Genomic DNA, 17774 nt, shown 5'->3' on the forward strand with positions numbered 1-17774 from the left:
ATGGTAGCACTGATAACGGAATTTTTGCCCTTTGCTTGTCCGCGGCAATTAATGCCGCGCCGCCAGACAAGCGTCTTCGTCGAAAATGCACACGAGTCGCCAAAACAACGATTAATCTCAGTTGCCAGTGTCGGATATCATAACAAGATGTCGTCTAATCTGCATAAACATTGAAATTAGACGAGACACAAATCGCTCAAAATGAAAAGAGTTGCATTTCTCGAAGATTTCTGTTTATTTGTACAAAACGTGTGCCACTTGTTGAGCAGCTCCGTATGCAGAAAAAAAATTGTTTACTGACTCGACATAATATATATAAAAATATAAATTTTTAAGAAGAAACCCATTAAATGCGACGCCGAATGCCGTTCGCCACACGCGTACTTGCTAGAAACTGAAAGAATTTCGAAGAAAGCACACATGCTCGATATTTCTTTTGTTCTTTTTTTTATTTATTTTTCAATAGAATTCAAGTTACACGTGATAGTGGCCTGTCAATCAAACAAACAAGGAATCGTCGATAGCTAATAATTGAAAGTTGTTTGTCATAAAAGTTAATTAACTTCGGAAAAAAATAAAATTATTACAATGAGTAATTATTTTGTTCTTTGACTGCGCCAATTTAAATAGCCACTATTGTAATTTTTTTAATGAGCGTAGTAGCGCACGAGTAACACGCGAGTGCACTTTTTGCTTTGGATGGCATTCAGATCAAAAAAAAATGCTCGTGAGGGTGGATGAAAAGGTCATTTTTTGCTCTCTTAAACGACATTGAAAGAGAAAATTTGGAGCAATTTCGTATAAATTTCATGCCAGGCGTTTAAAGGTGATGCTTTAAGTTGAAGACTTTCATCATCAAAGTTCAGGCCCGGACTTAAATTGGGGTTTTATTTGAATTTTTTGCTTGGTTTGGATTAATTGGAAGAGATTTTAAGCTTTCTTTAAAATTTTGGGGCTTTTTTTGATGAATTTTGTTGAATTCAGAATCGAAAATAAATTTTATATTTACTTAATACTATTGACTTAACAGAACTTAACTTAAGACTTAAGAAAAATAAGCTGAAATTCGATGACTTAATCTTAAGTCAGAGCCATTAAGTCAATATTGAATAGTTATTTGGCTTTAACTTAAGCATTAGCATCTTCATTAAAAGTTGACTTTAAAAGTTTGTAAAACAAATTTTTGTGAAAAAAAAAAGTTTAAATGATTAAAAAACTTTAACTTTTTTAGAATTTAACTTAAGTCAATTTTTAATTATTGAAAAAAAAATTTAAGTCAAAAATTAATTTAATTGCTTATGCTTAAGTTAAATCTTTAATTAAAAATCTTAAGTTACACAAAAAATTAAAATAAGTCAAATATTTTTTTTTATTTTTTTTTTTTGAATGAAATAATTTGCTTATTTTTATTTTTTTTTTTTAAATTTAAAAAAAAAAAATATAATTTAAGTCAATTAATTTGACTTAAGTCAGCCTTTTGTGACTTTTACTTAAGCTTAAGTCATAAGTTAAATATGTATTTCTACTTTTGACTTAAAAAATTTGCAGTTAAAAAACTTTTTTTCTTATATTTTTTCTGAAAATTAAAAAAAATTTTATTGACTCAAAATATTTTTCGAGCTCGGGGCTTAAGTCATATTTGAAATCCGGCACTGCTTTCACCTCTATTATTCATTGTTATGAATTATGATTGAGTAATAGACACGGTTATTGTTTTGCGTTTTGATTGACTGCCTCACAAACTGACGTGAAATTTGCACAAACAGCAGCTGGCGAAATACAAATTGAATTTGTTGCCAAACAAACATCTTGCTATTTATATAATTATTTTTTTTTTCGTGATAAGAGATAATTTTTGTGAGACGAATGTCTTCAAACCAGTTGCCGAAAACGTCGATCGATCTCAGAATTTTGTCTCGTGACCTTCGACAAGTCTTCACATGTTTTTTTTTCCTATTTCAAAAATATTTCTGCATGCAAGTTCTAAGTATAGAACGCAAAATATCACGCTCGATCGCGCGAACGATGAGCGACGACGATACGCGGATGAGAGAGAGAAGAGATGATGATGTCAATCACCTCGTGTGTGTGTTTTGTTCCTTGAACTAAAAACTATTCCGCCGCAAAGTTCTGGTTTCGCCGCTCTGCGTGTGAAGAATGGCAATGAACGAGACACCGGGGACTTTGAAGATAATTCGGCGCCGCAGTCTTTCTATAAATGTACGCAGTTTATTAACCCTTTTTTAATTTTTTTTTTCGAGTGTGTTGTTGTATATGTGACACGGATCACGGCAACATATGAAGAAGAAGAAGGAAAAAATACAGACAGACAGACAATTCTTCCTTGAAATATGTTTGAAACTTTACAGACTTTTTTTCTCTCTTTCACATTCTTGCTTGTGAACTCTGCTTGTACGAACAACGTGTTTCACAGACACAGCTGACAGTCGATTTTTTTTCTTCGTGAGCCGCAACAACTAAAGAGAAGACAAGAAAGATATGATTACAGTGAATGATTGAGATGGGTTGAATTGTTTTTAGAAATTTTTTTTAAAGTATTTTGAACTTTTAAATTTAATTTTAGTAGAAAATCAAGTTTTACAGATCAAATATGTAACTTTTTGTATGAACTTAAAGATTTGAAGTCCAGTTTCTTTTAAGAAATCATCAAATATTAATTTATTCTTTAAATAAGAAAAATATGTTTATTCTTGAGCCGAGTATAATTATTTTTTTTTTAATTTGTGGATTTTTTACGATTCACATTTTTATTTATTTTTTATAATTTTTTTTTTAACAAATGATGCCTTATTTTTATTTGATTAAATCTATTGATAAATTTTCTAGAAAATAAATAGAACAAATTTTTATTTAATTTTTTCAAATTTGAATTCAAATTATTTTTTTAAATCCAATTTATGCAATGCATTTTTAACATATTTTTATATAAAATTAATAAAAAAAAATGATTTTAATTTAAATTTAAAAATAATTTAAATCAAAAATTTAATTAGTTTTTATAAAAATTAATTAAGGAAATTAAATTTAATTAATTAATTACTTTTAATTAATAATTTATTAAATTAAAATTTCAAATGAAAATAATTTGTCAAATTAATTTTTATTTATTTTACTTGAATTTTTTATAAATTAATTTTTAGGTATTAAAATAAATTTTTGAAAAAAATATTTATTCAAATTAAATAAAAGTAAATTTTAATTTTTTTATTTATTACTTTTATTTTTTTAATCGTTTATTTATTTTTATTTATCTTTTTTTTGATAAAATAAAATTTAATTTTTTACAAAAAAAAAAAAATAAATAAATAAATAAAATAAAATTACCTAAATTTGCACAAATTGACCCTCTCTCCTTTACACTAGACGTCTGTTTTTAGGGTTAAAGCACTTCATGCGAAATCAGGTTTCAAATACTCGTAAAAAAGTGGATCAAATTCTCCTTACGTACGTTCCTACAGATATTTGCCATTAAAAATTTTCTCACATTTTTTTTTTGCTTTTTTGCCAAATTTTGAAAGGTTATGACCGAAATTCAATTTCAAAAAAAAAAAAAAAAATGAAAGCGCAACAATTTTTATGAGAAAAAACTTTAGGAAGCAAATTCTTCCTCTTCCTCTTTGGCTCTCGAAACTCATTTCCTACCCTCATAAATTTAATTTGAATTGCATTAGAGTTTTATCATAACAGAAGCAAAATAATATAACATCCATCAATCCATAAAACGTGCACTTTTATTGTTTGTGCTCCGTTACGAACGTCATGTAGGTGCATTCTTTTGATATTTATGTGGAATTTTGCTATTCAACTGCTGTTATCACATGCATTCCTCATAAATTTAAAGAAAATCACGCACATTTGTTTTTTTGTTTGCGCTAATGTAATCAGACACACATGGCAATTACGTGAGGATCTTACCGAGGAGTTATTGTGATTCATCGTGTCGTTAAGGCGAGATACAAACGGAAATGTCTCCTTTGATATTTTTTTCTAATGGAATTTGGTGCATTTCCGTTCTGAATCGTCATCTTAACTCTGAAAAAGATTAAAAAAAATTCTTTGAAAAAAATTCCTTCTAAGAAATCAGTTCGAGACAAGCCTAAAAATTAATTCGCCAAAAAAATAAATCCCGGAAATACCTGACCAGCGATAGAACTCGCATTCTTTGACGTTTTTCGACGTCGTGGTGTGTAGGTAAATTCCCAAACAACGAGTTGTAAAAATATTTTGTGTTACAAAAAGTCATGTAGACGCAAAAAAAAATGTTTGCAGTTTTTTTTGCTGTCGAAAAAAAGTAAAGTTCAGTTTGTGATTGGCGAAATAAATTAAAAACTTGCTGGTTCAGTTAAATACGAGAGACAGAGTGACGTACGACGACGACGATGGGTGATAGGACACTACTTAGAATGGCAGTTTGTAAGTTTTTTTCATGGACTATTGATACCTATACGTTCGTTGAATACGAAAAAAAAAATTTTTTGTTGAAGAAACAAAAAATAATTACGACCCGAAAAATAATTAAAGCAGCCTTGGATCGCATTACAACTAGATTTTAACGCTTAACCAGCACTAATTTATTGCTAATTTTGTTCGAATTGAATATTTTTTATTGTGCAAGGTCTACTTTTCGAGTGATACATGAGACGACAACGCTGGGCAATCGACCCACTAAACCATATTTTTGCTAGATTTTCGCAAGAAATTGCGACATTAACACGTTTCTGGTCATTCTCGGTGCACGCGGCGGTTCAAGAGTCACACTCAAAAAGACTTTGTAGACGTTATTTTTTTGAGATAACGCGATGATTCAATGGGCGCGGATAAGATACCCAAAAAAATAAAAAATACCGACAAATGATAAACGAGTCGTAAGATGAACTAAATTTGTGAGTCATCGATTTTTATGAAGAAAATTTGTGAATCAGGAAACAATTTTAATTCAATCAATTTGCCATTAAGATTGAGTTATTTTGTAAAAATGAACAAAAAAGCAACATATGCCAATTTCATGCCTCATGTGCTACTGGAAGTGTTTGTACAATGAGTTTTTTACGTCAAATCGAGTGGGAAATAGTCCAAAGTTGATTATCGTTAAGAAGATTGTTATTAGCGATAATCTAAATTAGTAGCGAGTTATCAGAGATTTTGATCTTAATGAGGGGCTGGTTGTTGATTAAAGTAGAAACACGCGCACTTTGACGTCTGTTTCTTGACCTACGTTCATTTTAAGTAAAAGCGATTCGTAGAAGTTTTTTTAATTAGAAATTTTCTATTTTTAAAAAGTAAAATTTTTCGAAAATTTTTTATTTTTTTAATTAAATTTTTTTTATTAAATATTTAATAAATACATAAATACTTTATTTTTAATAAATAATTTATAAATATTTCATAAATAATTTTTATTATATTTGAAAGCTATATAATTTTTTTAAAAATTGTTTCTAAAAAAATTAAAACGCACAATTTTTTATTAAAAAAAAAATTAATAATTATTTAATAAATAATTAATTTTAAAAATAAGTCAAATACCAAATCAAAAAAATAATAATAATTAAAATAATTGAAAATTTTATTTGATTTGATTTAAAAATTAAAAAAATATTATAATTATTAATAAAAATGTTTAATGATTAAATTAATAAATAAAAATTATTTTTTAAATTTTTTATTTATTATTTTAAAATTGATTGAAATAAGTTGAGTTTTTGACTGTATTTTTATTAATAAATTGTATTAGGTATTTTTCATGAATAAAAAGAAATACAATAATAATTAATAAAATTAAATTAAATAATTAAAAAAAAACTTCATAAAATAAAAATAAATAAATTAAATAAAATTTTGCTTTAATTTATTTTTTTTAATTCTATTTATTTATTTATTTTTTTTTAAATTATTTTTCTTAATATTTTATTCTATGAATTTGATTCAATGAATTAAATTTAAAAAAAAAAATTTTTGACTGTATTTTTATTAATAAATTGTATTAGGTATTTTTCATGAATAAAAAGAAATACAATAATAATTAATAAAATTAAATTAAATAATTTAAAAAAAATTACAATAAAAATAAATAAATAAATTTCGCCATAATTGGCAATAATAGTATTGAACAATTAATATTGCAAACTTTCAACATATATATATTATTTATTTACATTTCACTGTTAACCATTGTTTACTCGAATATTTTCCATTCATTAAATATTTCCCTTCAATAATAAAAAAATTAACAAAAAATTGCGAAAAATAAATATTATTTATTATTATTCACTAAAATTACTACTTATATTTGACGTACATACTTGTTGTCATTCATCAATATTGAACTAAACGCGATCGGATCTACGTCGGTGACTCTGAAAATTTATTTCACCTGTTTTTTTGCGAGAAAATAATTACAGTGACGCAGCCCAATTTCATGATTACCGAGTGATAAGGTAAATAAATACTGTAATTGGCAAATAGTGCTTTTCAAAAGTTCGTAGATCGAGATCAGTGGTTCATGTCAGTGTTGATTCGGACCACAAAGCAATCAGTTCGTGCCATAAAATCAAATAAATTTCCTTAAATCTTAAAATGTTTCCACATAAAAAATGGTTAAAGGCAAATATATTGTGAAAAAATTCGAGAATAACAACAAAAATCATGTCAATTGTGAGTAAAAAAAAAATAATTTTATTACATAAACGTCAATTTTTTAAAAATTTACAAAGAAATTACGTCCTTGATCTTCGTTTTCGTCATGCAGTCTGTTGTTAAATAAATATAAACTTTTGCTAAAAATAAAAGCAATAAAAATAGCGAGAGACTGATGTGCATTTAAAATGCAAGCAAAAGAAAACAGCAAAAAATGTGTTTCTGCACGTTGCATACCGCGAGCAATTTTCTAAAGTACTCTTGGAAAGTGCTCAAGGCTACAAATTATGGCGATAGTGACAACGGCGACAAACACGGAAAACGAAAAATTGTCATTTTATTTAATTTTTTCGTGAGATGAGCATCGAACACGAACGAATTTTGGTTTTTTCGAGAAATAACGAGAAATTTCTTTGTTCTTATCGCAACTTTGTTTCTAGGTTATCATTTCCATTTCGTTCGTCAATACAAAACAAAAGTTGGAAAGTGAAGGAAAACATAATAAAGTCACATGTGATGATAGAGGGTCGTTATTAGGCGCATGCTCGTTACTTATTTGGTGTTATCAGAAAAATTTCCCATCAAAATGAACCAAAATTTTCCCCTTACGGATTTTTACTTCCGCGTAAAGTGAGTAGGTTAAGCTGATTTCACGATTTTATGAAATATTGCTTCAAGCACGAGCGATTTTTGACCTTTTAAGAGGCAAAAGTTGGGGGACAAAATAAATGTCGATGCAAATTCACCCATTTTTTGGCTGCAAAACGATGTCGAATGGATATGGATAGGTCGCTTATACAATAATTTCGTCGTAATTCGCTAATGAATCAGCTTCAATTAACATGTCAGACGTTCGTCGTGATTTTAATTGAAGATTTGCCAGTCATACATTCATTTTCAATTGAAAAATCCGCTTACGAGGGTGCTTCGAAACAGGTTTCGCCTCATCTGTCACTGCAATTTATGGCACTTGGAGAAAAAATGAACAATTGTTCATGTGTAGCGAAGACGATTTCACGCGGGGAGACGGAAAACTTTTCACTGCACTTGAGTTTAGTTCATCAGCTGACTTCTTACCATGTGGTGGTGCATCCTCTCGAGTGCGACACATAAAATTTTCTTCCAATCTGTGAATTTTGCTTGGTCAAAATTGGATCCATCGTTCGCATAAGCTAAAAAAAAAGTGTTATTTAGTGAAAATATTCCCCAAAAACTCCAATTAAATGGGATAAATTAACAAAATCGCAGTCGTGTATCATTTTTGTGTGAATACACGCAAGTCACAAAGTGAAAAATCCAGCAAAAAAAATTCAACAGCCATTTTTTTTTCGTGTTCTGTGAAGGAATTTCACAAGAGCTCGTCATCCATCAAGGAAATTATCATCAAAAGACGTGGGTTGTGCCGTCAAACGAAGGAAAAAGGCAAATTTTCATTGATATCCAGCAATTTTCACGTTTCTGGCTTCGTTAAATGGAAACAGTCGCACAGCGTTGTTGTACGACGACAAAAAATTGCATCGATTGGAACGCAGCGCACGCGCCTTGCCGCCGCACTTGCAACTGGAAGCCGTAAAAAGGGCACATCGCGTTTCTCCAACTTGTTTTGTGTGCATTTTGTTGTTTTTTTAGTTTCGAAGCAATCAGCAGACGACTATCAGTTATTTCGCACCGTATTAGAAAAATCAACAACCAGCAAGATGTAAACTATTCGACTTCGGAGGTGACGTCGTCGTACGAGAGCGTCGATTCTACACTAAAAACCAAAAAAAATCAGTAAAATAATCAGTAATTGTTGCTAGCAGTATTAATTGTTATAATTAATTATTATTAAGACGAGAAAAAAGTTAAAGTTACACTTACCAAGGAATCCACAGAGGACTCCTTCCCAATATTTTTCAGCGGAAAAACACATTAATGGATAAACTTTTGGTCTTACAAGGGAAAAGCGCGACAAATCCGGCTGGCAGCAGATCTCTCTCTGTCCAAATCCATAAAAAACCGAGCTGTGAATTCATCATTCATCCACATTATCATCATGCTTAAGAGGAAATGTGTCATTCTGGCAGCTGCCGAACAAGCGGTATCCGAGAGCAGTTGTTACGAGAACAGCTATTGCGGCTATTGCTGCAAACTGATTGAGCTGAAAACGCAGTCAAGTGCGTCAAATGACGTCGAATTGGGCGACAGCAATTACGAATACATCATTTTGTGTGCAAATTGTCGCGGGCCCTTCCATATTGGATGTACGGCGTTCGCTGCGACACCCATCGACAAGATCCGCGAGCAATGTCTCAAGTGGAAATGCAATACTTGTGTGAAAAATGAGGTACCTAATGTCGGAAAATCTGCCGATTCGAGTCCTGAGGACGATCGTGACGTCACGAGAATTGATTTTGCCGCCGTTGATCGCGATGAGTTGATCCAAAAACGACTTTCGGCAATGTTGTGCGTTTACGGGAAGGATTTGCAGAACGTTTGTGGCAAAATTGAAGAAACCAAGGGAAATTCGAGTTACGAAGGAAGCTCTTTGGTCATCGATTCCATTCCAGCAGAAGCAAAAGAAGCTTTTTTGGAGGAAATTTTGCGAGTTGCTGCTGGAAAAGGCATCAAACTGACCCGAAGTGAAGCAATTCCCGCCATTTCTGGTGAAAAAATCTCGATTGTAATTCGTTTGGATCCGCATGCGACACGACAACTGCTTCTCAACTCGTATCTCAACTCCATCATGCATCCAATTACGGCGTCAAGCACCAAACCAGCGAGTTTCTATCTCGCCAACGATCGTGACATCGAAGTGTCGAGCAGTACGTGTCTCTTGCCGCAACACAACAATCAGCATCATCCCAACGCGAAGCATCGCAGTATCTACATGTACGAGTATCTCGCGGCAAATGCATCGTCGTCGGCGGAGAATCAAACGATGCTCGTGAAGGCGATTGCGGGCAACGGGAACGTCATGAATGGCGGCGCCATCGGTATCGCGGGTGACAGTGATAACGATAGTGTGTTTCATGCGGACGAGACGACACGTGTTCTCGTGCCGATAATCAAGATATCGACTGTGCCGAAGAGGGTGCGTCTCGCATCGAAGGAGAATTTTGACGATATCGAAGGCAAGTTCATGATCGTTTGTTGTTAGATTTTTTTTTGTTTGTCGTGTTATCAATTTGGACATTAATTGATTTGATTTTGAATCAAACATCTGTTGATTTTTTTTTCTAATCAGATAATTTGGCGGTTTTTTGCAATAGAAACACTGATTTATGGCCTCGAAATCGCGAGTCTTCACAAAATTTGATAGTATTGTTTAAAAGTTTTCATTTTTAGGCCAATTTTCGATAAAAATTTTAAATTTTTTTTTTTGATAAATGTCACATTTTATTGAAAAATCTTAATTTTTTACAATTTTAAGAGCTAAAATATAAATCAAAGTTTTAAAATTCTTTAAATACTTGTATGGTATATTAAAAAGATATTAACATTAAAATTATCAAAAATTTTTGAAAAATTCTATTTTTTGAACTTTTTAAAACAAAACATTTGATTAAATTTAAAAATTTTGAGAAAATCTTAAATTTTTTCGGTAAAAATGTTGTCAGAAGTAAAAATAAATTTTCTTTTAGATTTTTTTTTAAATTTTATTAAAATTATAATTTTTGAATAATTTTTTTGAACATAAAAAATTATTAAAAATTAATTCTTAATATTTAATCAATATTTTAAATATCAATTTTCGTAACATTTTTTTAGACTTCTGATCCAAAAAATATTGAAATTCATTAAAATTAAAAATTTAACGCTAAAAATTTTAATTTTCATTAATTCAAGACTTAAAATAAAATAAATAAAAATTTAATAAAATAAAATAAAATTTGAAGAAATCTCATAAAATTAAGATAAAATTTTAAAATAAATTTGGAAAAATATTTTTTAAAAATTAAATTTATTAATTTTGGTTCTTAAAATAATAATTTCTCAATAATAAGAGCTCTTAAAAATTTTAATTAAAAATAATTAAAAATCTTTTAAACATGAAAAAATTATTCAAAATTTTTATTATTCTAATTCTTTCGTTAAAAAACGAAAAAAATTAGATAGTAAAATTAAAATTCTCAAAAATCGACAGCAACAAATTTGCAACATTATCTCAAATCCTAAGAAATCCCATCATAAAGCCTACACAAGCCCGCAAAAGGCTAAGCTGCAATTCAATTTAATCTCATTCTCTCTAAAAAAAAAAATAAGCTGCATTTATTTACATTTTATTTCCTCCGTTCAACGAACATTTATAATGAAACGTGCGTCATATCACATCAGTATCTTTTTACCTGAATTCCTCTATTTATCTGGTAATCAAACACACTTCGTAAAAGGGAACTCCCAGCATGAATGTATTAATGCAACACACACGAACGAATTTTTTCGAGTCCAGGTCAGTTGTGTCAACAACTGATAACAATTCAACTAATCTCGCCTTCAATGTTTTGTTTATCTTACATGAAATTAAAAAAAAAAGAATTATTTACAACTCGAGTCTACAGTCATAGTTTGGTATCAAAACAAAAAGCGTCTATACTGAAAAAAAAAAATATTTATATCATAAAAATTTTTTTTTTGGCAAACAATTTTTTTTATTCAAAATTCTTTCATAACAATAACAACGATCAACGTGCTAGATGTTTCGAGAGAGTCGTTAAGAATTCTCTTTCTCTCTCTCTTTTGTTCGTCACACATGTCTCGTGTGTACGAAAAGGCCATAAAAAAGCGATCTAGAAAGACGCTCCGTTCTAATCCCATTTAAAGACACGAACAAAAAAAAATTGGGAGACAGACGTATGAAATTTTATGGCATGCAGTATGCTTAGTATTTGTACAAGAATCAGCGTCTTTGTATTTTGTTAGCATTGCACACGACACAAAAAATTACATTTGTGCGAACTGGCAGTGAGATTCGATTCACGAGACGGCACAGATGTAGTTCCTCTTGTTGTTTTTCCGTGTTTTTATTTTCTTTTTTTGACAAATTTCTTCGAAAAATCGAAGAAGAAGATTAAAAAGAACTTTTTAACTTAATTTTTTTAATAAGTGTGTCAACGTAGTAGACGAAACTAGAATAAATTAAATTCTAGAGATCTCAATTTTATATTTTTTTTATTATTTATTTGTGTTTAAAACCACGAATCGGCATCAAATTCGTGCGAAATGGACAAAAATACAGTAACGAAGCGTAAGCTTCCGATGCGGGATGGTAAGGTACGTAATCCGTAATCGACCCGTAATGGGATACTTTCACAAAAAGAGTGGTGATCTCGAATGTCATCTAGTCACTCATGTTCACTTTGGACGTCCCTTCAGTCTGTTAATAAGATTCTGATAAGACAAACGCATGTCTACAGAGCAATTTTTTTTTCATTTTAATCCGAAACGTGTCGAATTTTTCCACTGAGATGTGAACTGTGAAACTTTTTTCGCGCTCTAGTTAACGTTTTCTGGAGTTTTTTTTTTAAATTTAATGTTTTTAAATTATTTATTAATTTTTTTATTGTAAAAAAAAAACGAAATCGCGATTTTTTTTAATTGTCCGTGAAATGTAAAAAATTGTTTGTCCTCCAATCGCGAGGGAGGCGCGCTATAAATTCGACTTATAGCTAAATAAAAAAATCCTGGATGGAGAAAAATATTTTCGGGAGCAGCGTCGTCACGATGTCGTGCGAAAAAGACGACGCCGCAGGCATCAACATCAAAATGGCGTTATTGGATCCAGCGAAAACCACCTGTTACGGCGCCATCCAATTCATTGACTACAGCAATCTAACAAGTTTCTCCTTTTATTTGTTTAGATTTGCATTTAGAAGCAATCTGAGTTGTTGCATAACGTATCGAATTAGAAATCTTTGTTATGCAATTGCTGCAGATTGTCAATCAAAATCATAGCAATCCATTATTTTCATCTTCATTGTTGCCTACGAGTCGAACAAAAAAAAATTAATTAAAAAAATTTTCTCTCTTTACAGATAATAATAACAATAATCTCCCACCAATTCAATCAAGCTCGTCCATTGTTTCGATAGTGTCGACAGCATCTGTGGCTGGATCCGAGCCGAGTGACGGCGTAAGCGAGAGTCAAATTATCCCAAAGTCCAAGGAGGAGAAAATTATTCCGTACGAGCCATGGTGGCATACGACACTGCAGATTTCCATTCCGTTCTTCTTGGCGGGCATCGGTACCGTTGGCGCTGGCATTATTCTCGGCTTCGTTGAGGTAAGTTACGACGAGTGACGAGCGACGATGCATTTGAGTGATTTTGCTTTGTTTGTTTCTGCGGGCTTGTAATTAATTTTTATAGTTAGCGGTTATGATATCGATGGCAAGAACGAAAAAAAAGTGATATAAAAATTGTATTGTGACGGATTGAGGTATTTATTCAAGTGCGAATTTATGACCTTGATCGTTTTTGTAACGAAGATTGTGACTTTTTGCGACCTTGAACTAATAGAAAGTGGATTAGAGGATTTTTAAAGGTGATTTTTTTGACTTGTATTGACAAATATTTTTATTCTGATAAGAATTTTAGACGTAAAATGTTCTTTAGAATACAAAAAGTTGAAATTATTTTCAAAAATTTCCATTATTTGATAAGGAGAGTTCATAAAATCATATAAAATTTGCTTTTAAGAGGTAAAATTTTAAATTTTTAGACTGAAATATGATCAAAAATTAAATTTTAATTGTCTTGAGAGGCAAATTTTTAATTTTTTTCATTTCATTTTTAATAAAAAATCGAAAATTTTCATATTTTAGTATTAAAAACTATCAAAAATTTATGAACTCAATATTTAAAGTCAAAATTTTATCTTTAAAAAATGCAAAAATGTTACTTTAATTCACAAGTCATATTAAAAAAGTTTAAAAATTTTTATCAACTTGCATTAAAAATATTTAAAACCAACAAAAAGTCATTTAAAAAGCATTTTCAAGATAAAAAACTTACATAACTCCTTGAAAAATCCTTCTATCTGTCTCTTGAAGGTCATAAAAGCATCCTCAAGATATTTTTATCTAACATTCAGAACTTTCCAAGGTCTCAAAATGCAAAAATATTTCAAAAACTGCACGTTTACTCCATTTTAATTCGAAACCACAACTATAAATTGCTCACTTTACCTCATAATCGATCAATTTTTTCTGCATTTACCGCCATCGCAATCACCTCCGCAACAATTTATTCTTTTTTATTGCAATAAAAGCAAATTCACATCACTTGACGGCAACCGCATCTAAGCAAAATCTCGCATGAATGCAAATTATTTTCACTTTCATTTATTTTTATCTCGCTTTGAATTAAAATGCAATTAAAATAATTTTTATTGTTGTTACCATTTACTTCAATTTGATGAGAAAATGGAAATTTTCCGTAATTTAGAGCTGTTATTAGAGCACGTCAAGCCAAATGTGCGTGTTTTATGTCGGCAATTTTCGTCGGTATTTCCTTATTTAATCATTTCTGACGTAATTCAAGCAACGACGTCAAAGATATGAGACGCCGCGACGTCGATAACGTTCAACTGATTAAAATTTTTAATTTTTTTTTCTTGCAGCATTGGGACGTCTTCAAACACATTTCCGAACTTTTCATCTTGATTCCGTCACTTTTGGGTCTGAAAGGCAATCTGGACATGTGTTTGGCGTCGCGGATGTCGACACAAGCGAATTTGGGCAACATGGTGTCGAAAAAAGTCATTCTCAAGATGATTTTGGGGAATATTGCGCTCGTGCAGATCCAGGCGACCGTAGCTGCGTTCATTGTTTCGTTGTTTGCCATCGGTGTTGGTCAAACCATGAACGGAAATTACAATTTTAATCATGCGTGCGTCGTTACTGCAGCTGCCATGTTTACGGCAACGGCTTCTTGTTTCGTACTTGGTGAGTTTTGAGCGATTTTTTGATGATTTTTGACTAATTTTTGATTTTTTTACAGATTTCTTCCTTATTGCAATGGTACTTCTGTCGATGAAGTTCAAAATGAATCCAGATAACTTGGCTACTCCATTGGCGGCCTCAATCGGTGATATTGTTAGTATTAGTGTATTTTCGTTCATAGCATCTTTCTTATACAGGCATCATGGTAAGTCCTCATTTTTTATCTGAAAAATTCGAAAAATTAACAAAAAATCTCGAAATTCCACAGAAACACATTTATGGGCTACCTTCGTAGTGGTTGGAGTGTATTTCATACTCTTACCTTGTTGGATTATAATTGTACTTAGAAATGAGTACACATCGAACGTACTTAAGTCTGGATGGGTGCCTGTCTTATCAGCGCTCTTCATCAGCGGGTAAGTGCATTGTCTCGCAAACAAACGACACAATCTTTCGTCAATACTGACATTTTGTATTTTATTTATTTCACTTTTTAGCTTGGGCGGATTGGTACTTGACTCGACAATCGGCAAATTCACTGGTTTTGTTGTATTCCAGCCCATCATTAATGGCATCGGGGGCAATCTAGTCAGTGTTCAAGCCAGCAAGATCAGCACAATGCTGCATCAGAGTTCGATTCTCGGCATCGTGCCGCCGTATACCAAAATTGTAGAGTCACCTTTTAGAGCGCTTATCAAAGGAGGTAAGAATTTTTCAATTATTCGATGAGAAAATGTTGAAATTTTGCTTCTCAGAGTAGATTTTTTTTTCTGAAACTGATTAAAAAAGAACTTTAAATGGTAGAAAACCAAAAATATGAACAAAATTTTATCAAAATTTAACATTTTTAAAAAATTTTAGATTCAGAAAACTTAAATTTTAAAGTAAAACTTATTATTTTGACCAAATTATTTTTAAATTTTGCTGTTTTCTTTTAAAATATTTACGTTTTAAGAAAATTACAATAAAAAAAATGCTAAATTTTACTCCTCAAAGTTAACTTTTTGTCCTAAAATTGATTAAAAATGAACTTTTAGTCAATAAAAATCAAAATTTTGAGCTAAAAAACTCGAATATTTGTCAAATTTTTTTTTATATTTAAATATTTTCAAATTTTGCCCCATGAAATATTTAAAAATTAAGTTAAAAATTTGACTTTTTTAACAAAAATTTAATTTTTATAAAAATTATTGAATAAATTTTACTCAAAACTTTCATTTTTTAATAATTTTATTTAAGAATATTTTCAAAATTTTCTCAAAATATGAAGTTTTGTTTGGAAATTTTATTTTAAAACATCAATTTTAGAACAAAAATCTGACTTTTAATGAAATTGTATAAAAAATTTCTTAAAAAAATCTATTAAAACATTAAAAACTTACCAAAATATAATTTTTTCTTACAGTTCCTTATGCAAAAACCGCACGCATTCTTTTACTAATGACAATACCTGCTCTCGTATTCATCTTCGTGGCCGACGTTATTCACACCAAACAAATAACGATTGGAATTGTCTTTACTGTGATTTATTGGCTTGTGAGCTTGTTACAAGTAAGTTCTCCAAACATCGATTTTTTATCAAATTCTAATAATTTTTTTTTAATTTTTAGGTCTCTCTGTTACTTTACACCGCTCACATCATCATCCACTGGATGTGGAGGCACAAAATCGATCCCGATAACTCGGCAATTCCCTATTTAACGGCAATGGGTGACCTGAGTGGCACGTGTTTCCTCTTTGTCGCTTTCATGTTCCTTACGGAAATTGGATATGGCTACAATGTGCCGGAGTAAAACACTAAATTCGCAATCGCAAACAACAAGAATAACAATTTTTGGCTCAAATATCATGTCTCTCCATCCAATTTTATACATTTTTTTCCTCCCATTTCATCGTTTTTAATTTTTAAGCGCTTTATCTCTTCTCTACATTAGTTTGTAAAATTTTTATTTTATATTTGTAATAAAAAAAAATTTTATTAGAATTTTTTCGCTGTGGTAGGAAACCTCGCTTCGTCGTGAACATGAGGCGAAAAGTCACCCGATTTAAAAGAAAATATTAAAATTAATTAATTAAATAATTTTTCAGAGTAAAAATCTAGCAAAAATACCAATTTTAAAGAAATTAATTTTAAATCACATAGGAATCATTGTTATACTATTACTTATAATATGTAACTACTATGGACCATGTCGTGCTTTGATAATGTACGATATTAAATAAATTGTATTGTGTATTTTGTTTTTAATTCTTAAGTATACTGATAAATATCTATTTATATGAAATTCGTAGAAGGTACTCCATTAATTTATTGTTCGTTTTTGGATGATTTTTTTGATCACAAACACATAAAAAAACATTTAAAAAATAGAAGAAATTCAGAAAAGACGTCCTATACTTTGATGTTCCTTTCAAAAAAAAAAAAAAAAAAAAATATTTAAAAAAAATGTTTCGATCAAAGTTAGGATTGATTGATAAAAAATATATTTTCAAAGAGAAAATTTTAAATGTTTCACATAAAAGACATATACATATTTTTGTGCGATTTGAATGAAAGTTAGAAAAAGATCGGATGACGAAAGAAATTAAATTCTATTTATTAGAAAATTAATTAAAATGAATGAAAAATGAGTTTTAATGAAGTAGAAAAATGTTGTCACCCAATAAATAAATAAAAATAAAATGGTCACAAATTTATTGCCAATGAAAAAAAAAACATGAAAAACAGAACAATAATAAATTACGTATGAAATTTACTGAATAAAAGTTTTAAACTGATGAAAAATAAATTACCTGTGTTTTTCTTTGTAATTTTTTTGTTACCTGCTGACCTTTTCAAGGTATAATTCTGCAATGTAAGCCATATCAATATTTTTTTAGTTTTCTCTCTTTTCTCTAATTTGCAAAATCAAAACACTAATTTACAAAAAAAAATAATCAAAAATGGTTAAACTTAATTTTAAAAAAATTAATTAATTTTTATAATGATAAGGCCGCTCCAATTTTTTTTTGAACATTTTTGTCCCATGCCCCATTCCAAAAGTCGAAAATCCAATGGGGCAAAATAAAAAAAAAAAAAATGTTAAAAATTTCATCAAAATTTACAACTTTTTGGTCTTTTCAAGAAATTTTTTAAAAATACTTTCGATTTTCAAAAATTTTTGTATTAAAAACATGAATATTAATTAACATTATT

The 17774-nt window shown here is 30.0% G+C and overlaps 1 protein-coding gene across 1 annotated transcript; it reads left to right on the plus strand.

Annotated features, from left to right (window-relative positions):
- Positions 1–7715: 7715 nt before the first annotated feature.
- On the plus strand, positions 7716–16833 carry LOC134832627 (solute carrier family 41 member 1). The gene is made up of 8 exons (XM_063846718.1): positions 7716–9770; positions 12672–12919; positions 14257–14581; positions 14637–14783; positions 14847–14994; positions 15076–15281; positions 15984–16129; positions 16189–16833. Exons 1-8 carry the CDS (start codon positions 8693–8695, stop codon positions 16369–16371), a joined length of 2481 nt encoding a protein of 826 aa, XP_063702788.1. The 5' UTR covers positions 7716–8692; the 3' UTR covers positions 16372–16833.
- The last annotated feature ends 941 nt before the right edge of the window (positions 16834–17774 follow it).

This window comes from Culicoides brevitarsis, chromosome 2, assembly GCF_036172545.1.
Source record: "Culicoides brevitarsis isolate CSIRO-B50_1 chromosome 2, AGI_CSIRO_Cbre_v1, whole genome shotgun sequence".
In the NCBI taxonomy this organism is placed as follows: domain Eukaryota; kingdom Metazoa; phylum Arthropoda; class Insecta; order Diptera; family Ceratopogonidae; genus Culicoides; species Culicoides brevitarsis.

Excerpts from the sequence above, each read along its gene's own strand:
- LOC134832627 (XM_063846718.1), top strand. The coding sequence starts at position 8,693 with ATGCTTAAGAGGAAATGTGTCATTCTGGCAGCTGCCGAACAAGCGGTA. Across the intron at positions 14,784-14,846 it reads TTTCTTATACAGGCATCATG|AAACACATTTATGGGCTACC; the intron begins GTAAGTCCTCAT and ends GAAATTCCACAG. Across the intron at positions 16,130-16,188 it reads GGCTTGTGAGCTTGTTACAA|GTCTCTCTGTTACTTTACAC; the intron begins GTAAGTTCTCCA and ends TTTAATTTTTAG.